Below are 15,844 nucleotides of genomic sequence, written 5' to 3'. Positions count from 1 at the left end.
TTTGAATTTAAGATATGATCGGCGCAATAACATGATTGGTGGCCATGGGGCCCACTGGTTCGAGGCCCAAGGTCATTTTACGCCTCCGCTCAGGGGCACACCCTGGTCTGTGCGAGGGAGAGTAGAGTACTGCGAAGTACGGAGTACGGAGTAGAATAGTTACCCCATTACCCTTTTAGTAGTGTTTGCTGTTTGATAGGAATATTTGACACCTTCTATCCATATCAGCTATACACCTGGGCAGCTATACTCTATGATCTTCACACCCAGGACTAGGGTACGGTAATACTCACTGTGGTAATCTTACTCTTCTCCATCCTTCCGACTATGGCAACTAGTTCGTTGTCTACAATGGGTCTAGTTGGTACTATACCAAGTCAATTAATTTTAAAACGACCAGCTGCCTTTTCAAGGCCAGCTGGGTAGTAGCTATTTAGTCTTAATATTACGAGTACTTCTCTGCTGCAGCCACTCAGGCAGGGGAGCTGAATAAAGCATCCCTTTTCAGTCGAGCCCAGATCTGCAATTAAGCGCGCCGGTAACTGTCAAAGGAAGTTCATAGTTTGTACTCCTTATCTACCTAGGTATACTCCGTAATGGACGTGGCGGGTTACTACGTAGTAATTCTCGTGCTAGTTCACGGGGTCGGTGTGTGGTGTGGGGAGGTGAAGATCGGGCGATTTTCGTTCTTTGATCGTTGCTCATCTTCCTCCCCTCTTCATCTTCTCTTCCCCAAACTTTTCCTATTCCTTCTTTTGGTCCTTTTTGCTCTTTTCTCTTCCCCTCCCTTTTTAATTCATTCGGTGAGTTCCCCCACTTTGACTTTGTATCTATCCCCCATTGTGACGGTGTACTTTACTCCCATGTTCTCGCCGTTCGTGACTCCACTACGCGAAATGTTTCGCAAAGGGGGCACGGTTACCCCAATGCTTCGGACCCTGACGAGTTACAACTTCATTTGCTGGGCGCGCGTGGCTGGCAACTGGCAACGAACCTCCTCGTTCCCCCAAGCTGCATCCTTTTGCTTTTTCCCACTTCCACCCTTACGCCTTTCGGCCCCCTCCCCAGCCTGCGAGCCATCAGCCCCATCCACCACCCCCAGCACTCTAATTATGAGCTTTTAGATCTTTCTCGCTGTCGCATACCTTCAATTCGTTCTCGCCCACATTCTCTTCCTCTCCTGTCACTCCTCTATCCTTCCGATAACCTAAATTTCCCCACCGCATGTCGCGTGCCGCCGATCGGTCCAACATTCTTCATCGTGAATCCCTGTCTCCTTCGCTTTGAAACGCTTCGGAACGTCGACGCCAAACCCACATTCCGTGGAGATTGGCACCTCTAGAGACTGTTGTCTCAACCCGTGGGAGCACCGCCTAGTCAACACCGCACATCGCAGTTATGCCCTGGCGGCCGCTGCCTCGCATTGCCTTTGCGGTGGCCATATACCCGTTTCACCCCTCCTCCCCGGCGGACCTCCCCCTGGAACTTGGCGACGAATTGTATATTATTGAACAGGGTGGCTCAGATGGCGAGTGGTGTCGAGGATATCTTGTTGCGCCGCCGTCGCTACTCGCAGGCTTATCGAGTACCAAGGGCCAGACTCTCGAAGCCCGTGTTTTCTCCGGAATCTTCCCGCGGAACTGCGTCGAGATCCGAGAAGTGCTTGGCGATGGCGACGGCTACAAGGCGCTCCTGAATGGCGATCGCAAGAGTATAGATGGGCTGACCCTGTCTGGCTTCGAGGCCGATCAATTGGCTCGGAACAGCATGGCCTATTCGATGGCCGACTCTCAGGTTGCGGGTGAAGTGTCGGATGTGGTCTTGGCCAAGAAGGGTAAACCATCACAAATTACCATACATAAGACAGACGATCCAGATCACGCAAGCCCGCGCTCCTTTCAAACATACCCGACAGGATCGATTCCCCACACGCCAGTGACATTTGCACCCCGCGACCCTAATGCGCCGAAGCCCGCGGCGCCAGTGCCAATGCTGAAAATCGGCGACGAGACCCCGACATCTCTCACCGAGCCGCTGGTAGATGAGATCGCTTCATGTCTCCGCGAGTGGCATTCCACAAACTTGCATGAATTGCTTCTGGCGCAGCAATATGACGTTTTGGAAGAGATGTCGACAATCGTGCAAGAATTGGATTTCGCCAGACGACAATTACTACACAACGTGTTGACGAACAAGGAAAAGGAAACCCTACGAGACGAGACCGTATGGAAACTTGTCAAGGCCAACAAGATGTTGAGCGGAGATGTCATCGTCCGCGACCCGGATCAAAGAGGCCGTCTGTTGACCGGTGACGACTCCGCAATTCAGTTGGCCAAACTCCAGTCTGAAATGAGCATGCTCGATAGCCGTCCTACCGTCAGCCCTGATTCGACAGCCCTACACCATCTTCTATTAGAAATAAACGCCTTGTCTGGGAATACTACGGGTCCGGTCTCTCTTGGAATGCAGCTTTATTCGCGATCCGACGCAGGGTCATTCAACCCGTTATCCGAAACCTATAACTTGGACATTCCATCCCCGGACAAATTTGTTAGCCTGACCCAGAGCAACAAGTTAAAGACACTATTCACAGAACTTGCCGCAACTGACGTCGGAGATGGATCCGCCAATGGACGCCAGCTATACCTCGTTGCCTCAGTGCGGGCTCCCGAGATACGCACGTCGGCTGATAATACACCGGTATCACGGTCCTCGATTTCGAGAGATGGTCCAGGGTCATCCATGGCGGGCGCTGCGGGAGGGGTTCAACCTTCAGTTAAAGGAAGCCTACGGACACGTCGGAGCATGATGTGGGCCCCCAAGACACGGACAGGAAACAGTTTCGACCAGCCTAACAAGCCCGTTAGCCAAGGAGTCCCGCGATCATCTAGCAGCTCCTCAAGTGCGAAGGAGGTGGCAAATCCGCAGCCCACAACTGTAAAGGACTCGAATGCCATTCGCACCGTTGGTGTTGGAATTCTGGAAGTCTCTCCAGTCCTTCGACAAGAGCGCGACACTGAGCAGGTGATTAACATCTGGTCTGTGCCTCGAGATGGCGAAGAGGGCGAGGGTCATCCGGATGGCTTTGATAAGCTCCTCCGTCATCTGCTTCCGAGTCCTACTGGACGCTATGTACGCACTGGACCAGCGGCGCGTTTGCATGTTCACCTATACCCTTTCGCAAGCACCGACCCCGAAGACCTTGTTCGCCAAAGCCCCACGATCCTTCACGATGTTATTCAGACCCGCCGCATCGGGTTTTCCAAAGCCCCAACAAAGCCTCGATCTGACATCTATGTCACATTATCACAAACGGTTTTGCCACCAGATGCTCTACTCTCTCATCCCACTGCCGGCCAGATACCCTTGTCTTTCCTTACTGGACTTCATAATCTTCAACTTACCCTGGAGGTACGGGATGCCGCTGGTGCAAGGGTAGACCGTTGTGTCTTCCCATCTTCGGCTCCTATTTCACACACAGCCTGGCGGACTACAATTACAGAGCGCGGTTCCGCGTGGAATCAGACCATCCGTCTCAAGATCCCAACCGAACGCATTCCTGGCTCGCATATAATCATGAGTGTTGCAGACGCGCCCGAATTCCCATTCGCCTTGGCTTGGATGCCTCTCTGGGACCAGCAAGCATTCATTCGGGATGGAAGTCACTCGCTTTTGCTTCATGCATACGATAAACAGACCTCGAGCATGGAGAATGGAAAGGGAGCTTACTTGAATCTTCCATGGAGCTCGTTGGGTAAGAATGAAGCCGCCAAAGATGAAGCGATCACAGGTCCGCTGGCAACCTTGCGTCTCGAGACTCATCTGTGCAGCACAGAGTACTCTCAAGATCAGACCATCCTCAGCATACTCAACTGGAAAGAACGCCCTGTCGATGAAGTGCTCGACACCCTGAAGAGACTACCATTTGTGCCAGAGATGGAGATTGTGAAACAGCTCCGTGGTGTCTTTGATGCGCTTTTCGGTATCTTGGTTGAGAATGCTGGGAATGAGGAATATGAAGATATCATCTTCAACAACCTAGTGACTGTGCTTGGCATCGTTCATGATCGACGATTCAATCTCGGTCCTTTGGTCGATCAATATGCCGATGAGCAGTTTAACTTCCCATTCGTTACCCCGTGTCTCATTCGGAGCTATCTCCGTCTTCTTAGCGCCGCCACTGATATGCACCAGTCGCGGAATCTTCGTGCCGCGTTCAAGGTGGGACGGCATCTGCTCAAGTTTATCATCAACGCTCGCGAACAACAAAAGGCGAAGGAGGAGGGCATTGGCATCACAACGGTTCAATCGACCTTTAACCGAGACTTGCATACCATTTTCAAGTCCTTGGAGAATTTGATGAAGAACTCTTCCCCGGCACTAGTGGGAAGCAAAACTTTAATCGTCCAGCACTTCCATTCTTGGCTGCCCGAACTAACGAAAGTTCTTGGCCGGGATGAAATGATTATGATTGCTCTGAGTTTCATGGATTCATGCAAGGATGTGACTGGAATGCTTGTGCTTTATAAGCTGGTGCTTATCCAAAGCTACACACAGTTCGAGATCTTCGCATCCGGTGAGGAGCGACAAACCTTGATCTCTAGTTGCGTTGGCTGGCTTGCTCCCTATTGGGGATCTACTGCCGGTGTTTCTGATCAGTACCGGGACCAGGTCCGCCTCAGCAGTGCGATTGTGGCCCAATTGCTCACACAGCCAGATGCTCAGCTGTATGACTTTATGCCGAGCATTGTTGCCTCTTACTGTGCTATCGCAACGGAGGGTGTCGATGAGACAGAGTACCTTTCCCTCCTTTTCAGCAAGGCATTCCCCTTCCAAGTCAAGACATCGAAGACCCCGCACCCGTTCGATGAGTCTCTTGTCGAATTGTCTGCGCTCATGGCGGCCCTTGCCAAAATCGTGTCTCCCAAGACGCCTAACATGAAGGATCTGGAGCTTGCAACCTTCATTGCCCAAGCATTCGAAGCCCATAACTCCATCCTGGATTGTGAAGCTTATCCTGAAACTTGGTTCAGTATTCATGTTTATAACCACCGTGCCGCGATTAAGAGTCTCGAGCACCTGGCATTACTCCTGATTGATAAACTTCTTCCGAACCCCGACGATGCTGACGAGTTTGACACCAAGCTTTGGGAAGCTTTCTTCACCACCTTGCTGAAGGTCATTTCCAGCGATGCCCTTGCCCTCGAGACGTTCCCCGAGCAAAAACGCAGGGCAGTCTGGAAGATCGCTGGGGATGTTCGCGAACAGGGTGCAGACCTCTTGCACTCAACCTGGGAAGCGATCGGTTGGGATACATCTGACGAGGAAAGAGAAAGGTTCGATTTGAAGAAGCTGGGCGGCTACCAGGTTCAATATGTTCCCAACTTGATACCTCCCATCATCGGACTTTGCCTGAGTGTTCACGAAGGACTGCGTCATGTTGCGGTGCACATTCTGCGCACTATGATATTGAGCGAGTGGGATCTGAACGAGGATATCTCCATTATCGAAACGGAAATAATCTCCAGCCTGGACTCTCTTTTCAAATCCAAGCAGATGAGCGAAAGTGTGAGCCAGAAGATCTTCATCACTGAGCTGTTGGACGTATTTGAGGGCGACGCAGATTCCGACGAGGGTCTCTTCAATGCTGTCAAGGGTCTCATCTCTACTGTTGACGAACTACTCGATCTCCTGGTTGCTTCTCAGAGTAGCGCGTCTACGCAAAGTTTGCATGCTCTGAAGCTCATGGAGTACATGAAGGATATGGGCCGCGAAGATATTTTCATTCGTTACGTCCACGAACTGGCTGATGCCCAAGCAGCTGCTGGTAACTTTACTGAAGCTGGCCTTGCTCTCCAATTCCATGCCGATCTCTACGAATGGGACCTCAACAAAGCTCTCCCCGAGACCCTGACCCCAACCTTCCCCGAGCAGACTGCATTCGAGCGCAAGGAGGCATTGTATTTCTCTGTTATCCAGCACTTCGAGAACGCCATGGCCTGGGCGCCTGCACTGGCGTGCTATAAGGAACTTGCTGCACACTATGAAAGCACCACGATGGACTTTGCCAAGCTGTCTCGGGCCCAGAGCTCAATGGCACGTATCTACGACTTAATTGCCAAGGGTGGAAAGCAATTCCCGCGTTATTTCCGAGTTGTCTACAAGGGTCTTGGATTCCCTGCCAGCCTGCGCGATAAGGAGTTCATCTTTGAAGGATCAGCTACTGAACGCATGGCTTCTTTCGTTGATCGCATGCAACGAGAGCATCCTACGGCACAGATCATGTCTTCTGGCGAGATCCCCGACTACGAGGGCCAATTCCTGCAGATTACCAGCGTTAGCGCCCACCGCGACGTTGGTCACCCAGTATACCAGCGGTCTAAGGTCCCGCATTCTGTTCGTGAGCACTTGCTGATATCTGACCCGGTTCGTTTCTCTTCCACGTCAAGGCGTCACACCGGCAGCTCCGACGTGCAGGAGCAGTATGTCGAGAAGTTGATTTTCACTGCCGCCGACTCATTCCCGAATATTCTGCGCCGCAGCGAGATTATTTCGGCTCAGGAAGTTTCTCTGTCGCCTCTTCAAACAGCGCTCGAGCGAACATGCCGCAAGACGCAAGAGCTGCAATTGCTCGAACGCCGCGCTGCGTCGGGCGAGGATAGTGGTTTGTCGAACTTGACTGAAGCCCTGGATCAATTGCTGGAATCGCGCGGATCATCGTCAAACTGCGTTGCGATGTATCGCGTCTTCCTGGGCGGTGCTCAGGGTACCAAGGAGAAGCAAACTGATATCACGGAAGAGGATGAGGAAGACCAGGACGAAGAAGAGGAGGAGCCTGAGGCTTTGGATCCGATGGAAAATGCCTTGGCCGTCGCCCTCATCGACCACGCTTTGGCGATCAAACATGCCCTTTCCCTCTATCAGCGACCTGCCCAACAAGCTACCCTAGCCGAGCTGCATCGACGCTTCGAGGAAGTATTCGAGCCTGAGCTCGCATCGCTGTCGACCTCCCCGCCGGAATACTCCTCACCCACCCCTACTCAGCCTGCCCGTCGATCTCCCTCGTCGTCCGAATACCGTCGAACTCAGGGCGTTCAACGTTCCGTCAGCCCGGAACAGGAGCTGATTCGGGCGTCCCGCGGTAATACGCACAATCGTAAGCGCTCAGAACGGCAGTCGGTCAGCCAGCGGATCAGCATCATCAACCCATTCAAACGGCACGGAGCATCAAATTCCATCTTCACGATCCAGCAATCGGATAGCAAGGGCCAACTTGACCAAGAAGATGGTGGAGACGACGACGCGGCCACCATCCACAGTCGCGCCACCAGCCACTCCCGCGGAGGGAAGAGCGACAAGCGGCGTAGTTGGTTTGGCGGCGATAAGATCAAGCACGACTCCTCTCCTTCGGTAGTAGCCGCTGGTGACGATACGCTCAAACGGCGAACCTCGCGCAGTGCCTCCCGCGATACGGGCGCGCAGTCTCAAGACGGTCGTAGTCGGGCAGGGTCTCAGCATCGCGGCCCGATTGCCAGCACAACCGCCAGCTCAGAGCGACCAGCGCCCGTATCTAGTGGTGGCTGGTCGACTCTTCCTTCGACGCGCGATTATTCCCGTCCTGTGACACGCGATAGTGCTCATGGTCATGCGGGGATTAACGGGGGCGGCCACACAGCCACAACCACAACTACACCCAATGCCCACGCTAACCATGTCAATGTCAACGCCAATGCTCATGCCAGTGCCAATGGCAATGGCAATGCAAACAATGGCATGCGCGATTCGGTGTTCCGACGATTCAGTCTGCTCAAGGGTGTTGGCCGGAAGAATAGCCGGATGGATTTCAAAAGTAACGGTGCTCTGCCGGAGGAGTAGACTGGACTGGTCCTCTCTGTTGTGAACCGAACCCTTCATTCCTTTCATATTCCCTTTCATCATTTTTTCTTCTTCCTTCTTCATTCCCCCATTCACCATGTCTCATGTTCCTCCCCTTTCATCCTTCTCCTTCTCTTCTCTTCTTTGATGTGACTTACTACTTACTACCTGATGTACTCCCTTTTTACTTGACCCCTTACTATATTATACATTGTTGTATTGATTTGTGATTTATGGACTGGGATTTTGTGTGGTGTTTTACGAGATAGATACCAATGGATCACCGATTTCTTTCGATATACTCCGTACTCGTACAGACATACTAGTACTTTGGAGCACATACTTTGCAGATACTTTGCAGCAGTTGAACCTTGTTAAATGAGAGGTAAAAAATGTCTTGTGGCAGTGCACCACTTGGCTTCCTTGGCCAAGTGCGACGTATAAATCGAGCCAATCACATGATGCAGCGACTTCGTCGATGCGGCCAATTGATGAAAAGTGGGGAGATCGTCATGCAAGCTCACTTGCCTCTGTTGGAAATGTTTCCAAGCTGTCAATGCTTGACCCACTTTGATCGAGGCTGTGCAAGCTGTTTCCCCCCCAGTTTGTTCCAGTCTGCCCCTTCATGATGGTCCCTGCACACTTCGCACCACGGATGTTCCCTCCATTACGTCGTCACTAATCCACGGTTTTCTTTCTTGTGGCTGGAACATCCCCCCGCTGTTTCATTCAAGGTTACCAAAGAGCTTGGCTCAATACCCAAAAAATGTGTATGTCTCCTAATCCTTCCCTCTGGTCTGATCTCTCCCCCCTCCCCGACTTTGATCTGTTCGACCTCTCCGACCTGCGTTCGACTGACCTTCCTTTGCCCTCGTTCCGCAGCTTCCGTTCCCTTTCGGACTCAACTTCGAAGTCACACCTTTGGTCCAACCAGAAAGATGTCTGGCAATGGCTCATTAAATCCCGGCGAGCACACTTCACTACTTGGCCGCTCGCCCTCCCCCGGTTACTCGCCGCATCAGCCACAGGATCATGGCCGTCACCATCACCACCCCAATGACTCTCGCGCCTGGGTTCGCTGGCCGCAGCAGGTTATCCGTCTGACCTGGTTGACCCTGGTCCGCGATTATGTGAACCTGCTGCTGGTCTTTGTACCACTGGGTATGGTGGCTGGTTTCCTCCATTGGAACTCTACGGCCATCTTCGTCTTGAACTTCTTTGCCATTATCCCGCTTGCATCGCTGTTGAGCTTTGCTACGGAGGAATTGGCCGGCACGATGGGTCAGGCTCTCGGTGGTCTGATGAATGCTACTTTCGGTAACGCCGTGGAATTGATTGTAAGCCATTGCTCTTTTGTTTTTCTCTCGTCACTCTTTGTGGATCTATCCATTCTCTACGCTCCATTCCATTTGCCATGGTTGCTGACACTCGATGGATAACTAGGTCAGCATCATCGCTCTCAAGGATAACCAGATCCGTGTTGTGCAGGCTAGTATGCTCGGCTCCATTCTCTCCAACATCCTTCTTGTCCTGGGTTGCTGCTTCTTCGTCGGCGGTCTGAAATACTCCGAGCAGAGCTTCAACAGCACCGTTGCCTCGACCATGTCGTCCCCTCATGGCTGTCGCCTCTGCCTCGCTGATCATCCCCGCCACTCTCTACGCCGCAATCTCCAGCTCCGCCTCCAATGGCAGCAAGGAAGCCCAGGATAACATCCTCACCCTGTCGCACGGAACCTCCATCATCCTACTCATCATCTACGTCATGTACCTCTATTTCCAGCTGCGCAGCCACGCCGAGTTATTCGAGGAGACCAACGCCAGTGACACTGAGGGCGGTGCTGGCGCCGAGGAAGAAGAAGAAGAAGAAGAGCGCCTGCTGAACCCCTGGGCTGCGACTGTCGCTTTGATCATCGTGACTATCATGGTCGCCATTTGCGCCGACTACCTGGTCGGCAGCATCGATGACATTGTGCAGACAACCGGCATGAGCAAGACATTCATCGGTCTGGTCCTGATCCCCATCGTCGGTAACGCGGCCGAGCACGTCACGGCCGTTGTGGTCGCTTATAAGGACAAGATGGATCTGGCTATTGGCGTTGCTATTGGAAGTAGCTTGCAGATTGCCCTTTTCGTCACTCCGTTCCTGGTCATTCTGGGCTGGATCATGGGTATTGAGATGACCCTGCATTTCCAGACCTTTGAGACTGTCGCCTTCTTCATTTCTGGTCTGGTCGTTACTTTGCTCATTCAGGATGGCAAGTCGAATTACCTGGAAGGCGGCATGTGCCTTGGCATGTATGTTACCCCCCTCTCCTCTCTCTTACCCCAATACTTTGTATGCGGAATCCCTTACTGACTAGCCGATTCAGGTATCTCATTCTCGCCCTTGCATTCTACGTCTACCCCGATGACGTCGGCGATGGAGTCGGCCTCATGAACAACCTCGTGAATTAAAATTGGGGTTGGTACACCCTACACAGTAACTACTAACTAGTCTAACATATTGTAAGAAGCTGCGCGTGAATAATTCCCGCTACTTCCCGCCTCGTCGGAGCTATCTGCTGGTCCAGTCGGGTGGTGCATATCATTTTGTCGCAATAGCAAGCTGGCCTGTTTTATTGTATCTTCAAGTCTGGACATACTGTCCCCTGTCTTTTTCCTTGTCCATGGTACATTCTTGTGTTTATATCCTTATCTTTGAACCGAATGGAATTAAAACAACCCCTTTCTCAGATATGCAGTATTCCCCTCTATTTGAATTGTATTTCGGGTGGTGCCAGTGGGTCCTGGCATCTGTTTCATTCGCATTTTCGTCACACTTGTAGTGGCGATCTCACAGTTTATGATTGCGGATCGTCAACCCAAGTGCAGACCCAGCAAGCGAGAGGACTAGCGACATCACTGAGCCCGAATTAGACACAGTCCTCATCCTTTCGTAATCATGGGATAAAAGGACTTACAGTATGTAGAACGCAATCCACCAACGTAACTGTTCACTACGATATCTCGAACTTCCCCGGTCAATCCCGAAATATAGTGCGAGTTATCCAAAGAGTGACGAATGATCTATGCCAGTTAGCGAGTTCAACAGCTTAAGGGCTAGGTACTAGTATGCATCACCAATGCCCAAGTTCAATCTCCACCGGAAGGTTGATCTCCTTACCTTATCTGCATTCGGCACCGTGAGATCCCGAATCATATTCCTCTTAAAAGTCGCCGTCAAAATTGAATTCGTAGTCGTAACGCCCGCCGTCATCGCAATCGAAAAAACAAGCATATACCCCCCGGTCGCCATAATAACCTCATCAGGATCGCAAAACGCCGTCAAAGCCACGAACGACGCCGCAGACGCAAACGCAGTCCCCATACCACCGGGAACAATATACAGCGATTCCCAAACAGATGTGTTCCCGTTCCAGCGCAGATAGAGCAGTAGGTATGAGATGGACGCCACGAGGCCCGCGATGAATAGGACTGGTTTATAATGACCTGTCCGCCGAATGAACCATCCCGCAATCAGGCCGCCGATTGCATTTCCCACGACGGAGGGGACGAGGTGTGTGCCTGCCACGGCGGTGGGGACGTTCGCTGTGACTTGGAAGTAGAGTGGCACTGTGTACATCATGCTTGATTGAGCGGCGATTTGTAGCATGCCGATTAGATAGCATGTCGAAACGTTTGGGAGGCGGAGGATGCCCAGGCCGAAAATCGGCTCTGGGGCGACGGAGTGCTCGTAGTAGATGAATGTTGCCAGGAAGGTGAGTCCTGAGCCTGCGAGGAGCAGGGCGTAGTGGGAGGTCCAGGGGAAGGCTTTCCCGCCCCGGTCGATTAGGAGGGTGAATGAGACGACGCTGGTGGCTAGGAGAAGACAGCCGGGGATGTCGACGCGGCGGATTGAGGGTTTTGAAGCCTCGTTTGGGATGTTTGTTGATTTGGGGGTGAAGCGGAGGAAGATTGTTACGAGGATTGCGGCGATGCCGAGTAAGGGGGCTTGGGTTAGGAATACCCTAAGTGAAGGATGTTAATAAATTGAAGAAATGATGAATGCTTGAAGATGGAGAGAAGACTGTACCAGCGCCATCCGATGGTATCAGTGAGCCATCCTCCGATTGGGCCGCCGATGCTTCGACCAAGAGTCATTGAGATATTGACAATTGCTCTCCAAGCAGCTAGGTCTCTCTTTGGTACGACATCTTATCAAGTTAGTACTCGTGCTTGATATCCACAAATGGTGCGGCGTCGTACCTAGTATAATAATCGATCCCATAGCCATAATGCCCGCTCCACCCATTCCACTGACAACTCGTCCGAGAATGACGGTCGACATGGAGGGCGAGATACCACTATAGACTCTGTTAGTCACTAGAAAGCAAACGAAATGATAACAAGACCGAAAACCTACCAGATAACACAACCTAGCGCGAGGAGGAAGTACGCAACTAAAAGGATTGGTTTGCGGCCGTATATGATGCTGAGCTTGCCATACTAGAAATAATTGTTAGTTTAGGCCAGGTTTTTACCATTATTCGTTAATTCACCCACAATTAACTGTACGGAGCCGACGCCCAATGCGAAAGCTGTTGCCAGCCAACTCGCATCCTGCAATCTGTTAAATTCAGATGAAATGGGACCAGCGGTCGCCATGACGATTGTGGAATCGGCATTCGATATGAATTCACCTGGAGATGTTAGAGTCCGGATATTTGACGTTTTAAAGGAGAGGAGGAGAGTGCTATACATACCCAGTAAAAGGATCACAATAATACTAGTCACACTGCCCATGCACCCTCCGCCAGCAGATTTTGTGCTTGCATCATCGACCGAGCTTTCGTCGCTGGTCAAGACCCCTTGCTCTGTTTCCGATAGTAAAGGTGTTTTACTAAGAAAGGTTGAGTAGGGCTGCTCTATATCTTCTTCGTCCCTTCGATGCGCGATGAGAGGGGCTGTGTCATCATCGATACTAGTAGGCATGGTATCGTGAAGGGACGGGCCATCAACGTGGGCACCGGTAGTAGTATTGAAATTAAAATTGCTTTTGCATAAAATAGCCCGGATAATAGGGAGACGTAGACTGAATAAATATATGTCACTGGGGCTGAAAAAAAAAATCAAAATCAAAACAGCCCTACGGGCAAACGCGAAGTCATCGGCTAAGGACCCTTTCCGAGACTATCACCCACTTCCGCTGCATGGCCTTTCTAGTAGGTCCACTTGAGTATAGTTGACTCATAAGAAATTTTGCAGAGTAGGCCTTGGTAATATAGTTTTTTCATTTCGCTTGTAAAGGTATGCAGATGATGCCATTTTAGAGCGGGTGTTCTCATGGTGCTATCATAGTTCTGATTGGCTGTCACCCAATTGGCATCAACGGCCCGGAAATCTGCCGATGATCGGTGGTCTGTGCATTATAATTGCAGTTAGGGAATGGACCCTTTCGAGTTCCGGCCTTATCTTTAGAGGCCTGAGCTGTGGGTAATAGCAGGGAATCACAAAAGAATTGAGATTGGTCATGTGTAGCGACGGAGAGCTACTGGGAACAGAAGCACTATTCATTAGCAAATTCAACATGACCTCAATGGGAAAATAAAGGCTCGCTTATTTTATAGTTGTTTATGAGATCAGGCCTAGACCCTACGCTATAGGAAGTATGTTTCTCCACTACAAGTATCTATCACCTCATCCATTCTAAAATCTCACAATCGATCTTGGCTATCGGAACCCCAATACAAAACCCAAGGGTGGTGTACACAGGGTGGTGCTGGACTTAATTAGCCGTCTTTCCATGTCGCGGTCATTCTCGGCCCCCAACATACAAAAATGAAGGGAACTTTGCTCTTGAATAGACTGGCCGTCATACTCAGTGTCGTAGAATCGGCATGCACACAAGGGTATAATGACCAACGGCAACAAGTTCTTCAATGGTCAAGCTTCAAAGAAAACCGACCAAATATCATCTTCATCCTTGTTGACGATCAAGATTTACTATTGGATTCAGTTCACTATATGCCAAATTTGAATAAACATCTAGCACAAGAGGGAACTTTCTACCGAAATCATTTCGTCACAACGGCACTTTGTTGTCCATCACGGGTCAGTCTTTTGACCGGTCGACTAGCTCACAATACAAATGTCACGGATGTGAATCCTCCCTACGGTAGGTAGCCTAATGGAAAAAATATCAAGAGTTCTTGAATATTCACTTTGATCTAATTTGCCTAGGCGGGTATCCGAAGTTTGTCGAAAGGGGCTTCAATGAAAACTATCTTCCAGTCTGGCTTCAAAATGCGGGTTACAACACTCTCTATACCGGAAAGCTATTCAATGCACACACAGTCGACAACTACAATAACCCTTTCCCTAACGGTTTCAACTCGTCTGACTTCTTGTTGGATCCATACACTTATTCATATCTAAATGCGACCTTCCAACATAACTCTGATCCACCTGTCAGCTACGAAGGCCAGTATACCACGGATATTCTGAAACAAAAGGCCTTGAATCTCCTGGAATCCGCAATAGATCAACCAGAGCCGTTTTTTCTTACTATTGCGCCGGTGGCACCTCATTCAAACGTACACTCGAATGGCCCGATTATCCCCGGAGTGGATCTGAAGATCACTGCACCCATCTCCGCAGAAAGACATAGGCATCTTTTCAAAGATGTGAAGATTCCGCGAACGCCAAATTTCAATCCCGATGAGGTATATCCCCACTTTGAATCATAAAATGCGTATTATCTCTAACATGATAACAAAAGCCCAGTGGCGTAAACTGGATCGCCCGCCTACCCAAGCAGAACCAAAGTAACGTCGACTATAATGACCACTTTTATCGCTCAAGGCTGCGAGCTCTGCAGCCCGTGGATGAGTTGATATCTGAAGTTGTTGAGATCTTAGATGAGAATCGTATCTTGGACAATACCTACATCATCTACACGTCCGACAATGGGTATCATATTGGGCAGCATCGACTACAAGCAGGCAAGGAGTGCGGATTCGAAGAAGATATCCGGGTCCCTTTTATTGTCCGGGGTCCTGGAGTACTGCCGAGCTACGATGAGCTAGCGATCACTACACATATTGATGTTGCTCCGACGCTTTTTGATATCGCCGGCCTGCCTCTACGTTCCGACTTTGATGGTACTCCTCTACCTTTGAAGCACGAACTCAATTCGAGCGACCCCGTACGCCATGAACACGTTACTGTTGAATACTGGGGCCTGGCTGTTCCTGAAGGGAAATACAACACACTTGGTAAGTTACCCACGACGGTTCACCTTTAGCTTTCAGATCGAAAGAAACTAAAAAAAGCCATCTTGCTAGGCCCCGACAACCCGGAGATAATCATGAACAATACCTATAAGTCTCTACGCATTCTTAGCAGCGAATACGATCTGTATTACTCAGTTTGGTGCTCAAATGAACACCAGCTTTATGATCTGAAGGTATGAAGTCTACATGGATCAAGCTCGCCAGTCTGAAATACATCTGGTAGAAACTGACCATTTGCCATAGACTGATCCATACGAGCTTAATAACCTTTATGTGACATCGGACTCTCTAGAGGCTACTGATCAGAACCGGGAAATTCTTGGGGTTTCTCTAGCGAAAGTCATTCCCCGTCTCGATGCGTTACTTCTTGTCTTGAAATCCTGCCAGGGACAAACTTGCATTCGCCCCTGGGACGTGCTGCACCCAGAAGGAAACGTTGAGACAATTGTGGATGCGTTGAATGTGAAGTATGATGAGTTCTATAACGTTCAGTCCAAGGTTTCTTTCAGCCGGTGCGAATTCGGATACATTCTCGATGCCGAGGGACCACAAACAGCCTTGACCTATCGAGACGGGATAGAATGGCATCACTGGGTCTAGAATAGAGACTGCTATGCCATGAGTGTTGAAAGCTTCACAATCAAGGTTCTTGAATAACCAGGACCTTTTATTATGTCATAGTCCCCCGCTTATCTTCT

At 50.5% G+C, this 15,844-nt stretch overlaps 5 protein-coding genes across 5 annotated transcripts; 4 read left to right on the top strand and 1 right to left on the bottom strand.

Moving 5' to 3' along the window:
• Positions 1-1,398: 1,398 nt before the first annotated feature.
• N7533_002364 (guanine nucleotide exchange factor DCK1) lies at positions 1,399-7,875 on the top strand (the record flags this gene model as incomplete). Its single annotated transcript, XM_057099014.1, has 1 exon — positions 1,399-7,875. One exon carries the CDS (start codon positions 1,399-1,401, stop codon positions 7,873-7,875), a length of 6,477 nt encoding a protein of 2,158 aa, XP_056964150.1.
• Positions 7,876-8,813: 938 nt separating this feature from the next.
• On the top strand, positions 8,814-9,314 carry N7533_002363 (Sodium/calcium exchanger membrane region; the record flags this gene model as incomplete). The annotated part of the gene is made up of 1 exon (XM_057099013.1): positions 8,814-9,314. One exon carries the CDS (start codon positions 8,814-8,816, stop codon positions 9,312-9,314), a length of 501 nt encoding a protein of 166 aa, XP_056964149.1.
• Positions 9,315-9,490: 176 nt separating this feature from the next.
• N7533_002362 (Vacuolar calcium ion transporter) lies at positions 9,491-10,329 on the top strand (the record flags this gene model as incomplete). Its single annotated transcript, XM_057099012.1, has 2 exons — positions 9,491-10,170; positions 10,245-10,329. 2 exons carry the CDS (start codon positions 9,491-9,493, stop codon positions 10,327-10,329), a joined length of 765 nt encoding a protein of 254 aa, XP_056964148.1.
• A 379-nt stretch (positions 10,330-10,708) lies between these two features.
• Positions 10,709-12,846, bottom strand: N7533_002361 (uncharacterized protein; the record flags this gene model as incomplete). Its single annotated transcript, XM_057099011.1, has 8 exons — positions 10,709-10,776; positions 10,836-10,941; positions 11,039-11,882; positions 11,948-12,068; positions 12,121-12,218; positions 12,278-12,360; positions 12,418-12,554; positions 12,618-12,846. 8 exons carry the CDS (start codon positions 12,844-12,846, stop codon positions 10,709-10,711), a joined length of 1,686 nt encoding a protein of 561 aa, XP_056964147.1.
• Positions 12,847-13,692: 846 nt separating this feature from the next.
• On the top strand, positions 13,693-15,746 carry N7533_002360 (sulfatase family protein; the record flags this gene model as incomplete). The annotated part of the gene is made up of 5 exons (XM_057099010.1): positions 13,693-14,029; positions 14,095-14,576; positions 14,633-15,128; positions 15,198-15,319; positions 15,390-15,746. 5 exons carry the CDS (start codon positions 13,693-13,695, stop codon positions 15,744-15,746), a joined length of 1,794 nt encoding a protein of 597 aa, XP_056964146.1.
• Positions 15,747-15,844: the final 98 nt, after the last annotated feature.

The sequence above is a fragment of the Penicillium manginii genome, assembly GCF_028828005.1.
Source record: "Penicillium manginii strain IBT 31320 chromosome Unknown utg000002l:1.0-5564898.0:1.0-5567710.0, whole genome shotgun sequence".
NCBI lineage: Eukaryota > Fungi > Ascomycota > Eurotiomycetes > Eurotiales > Aspergillaceae > Penicillium > Penicillium manginii.
This window is presented reverse-complemented; position numbering and strand designations above follow the sequence as displayed.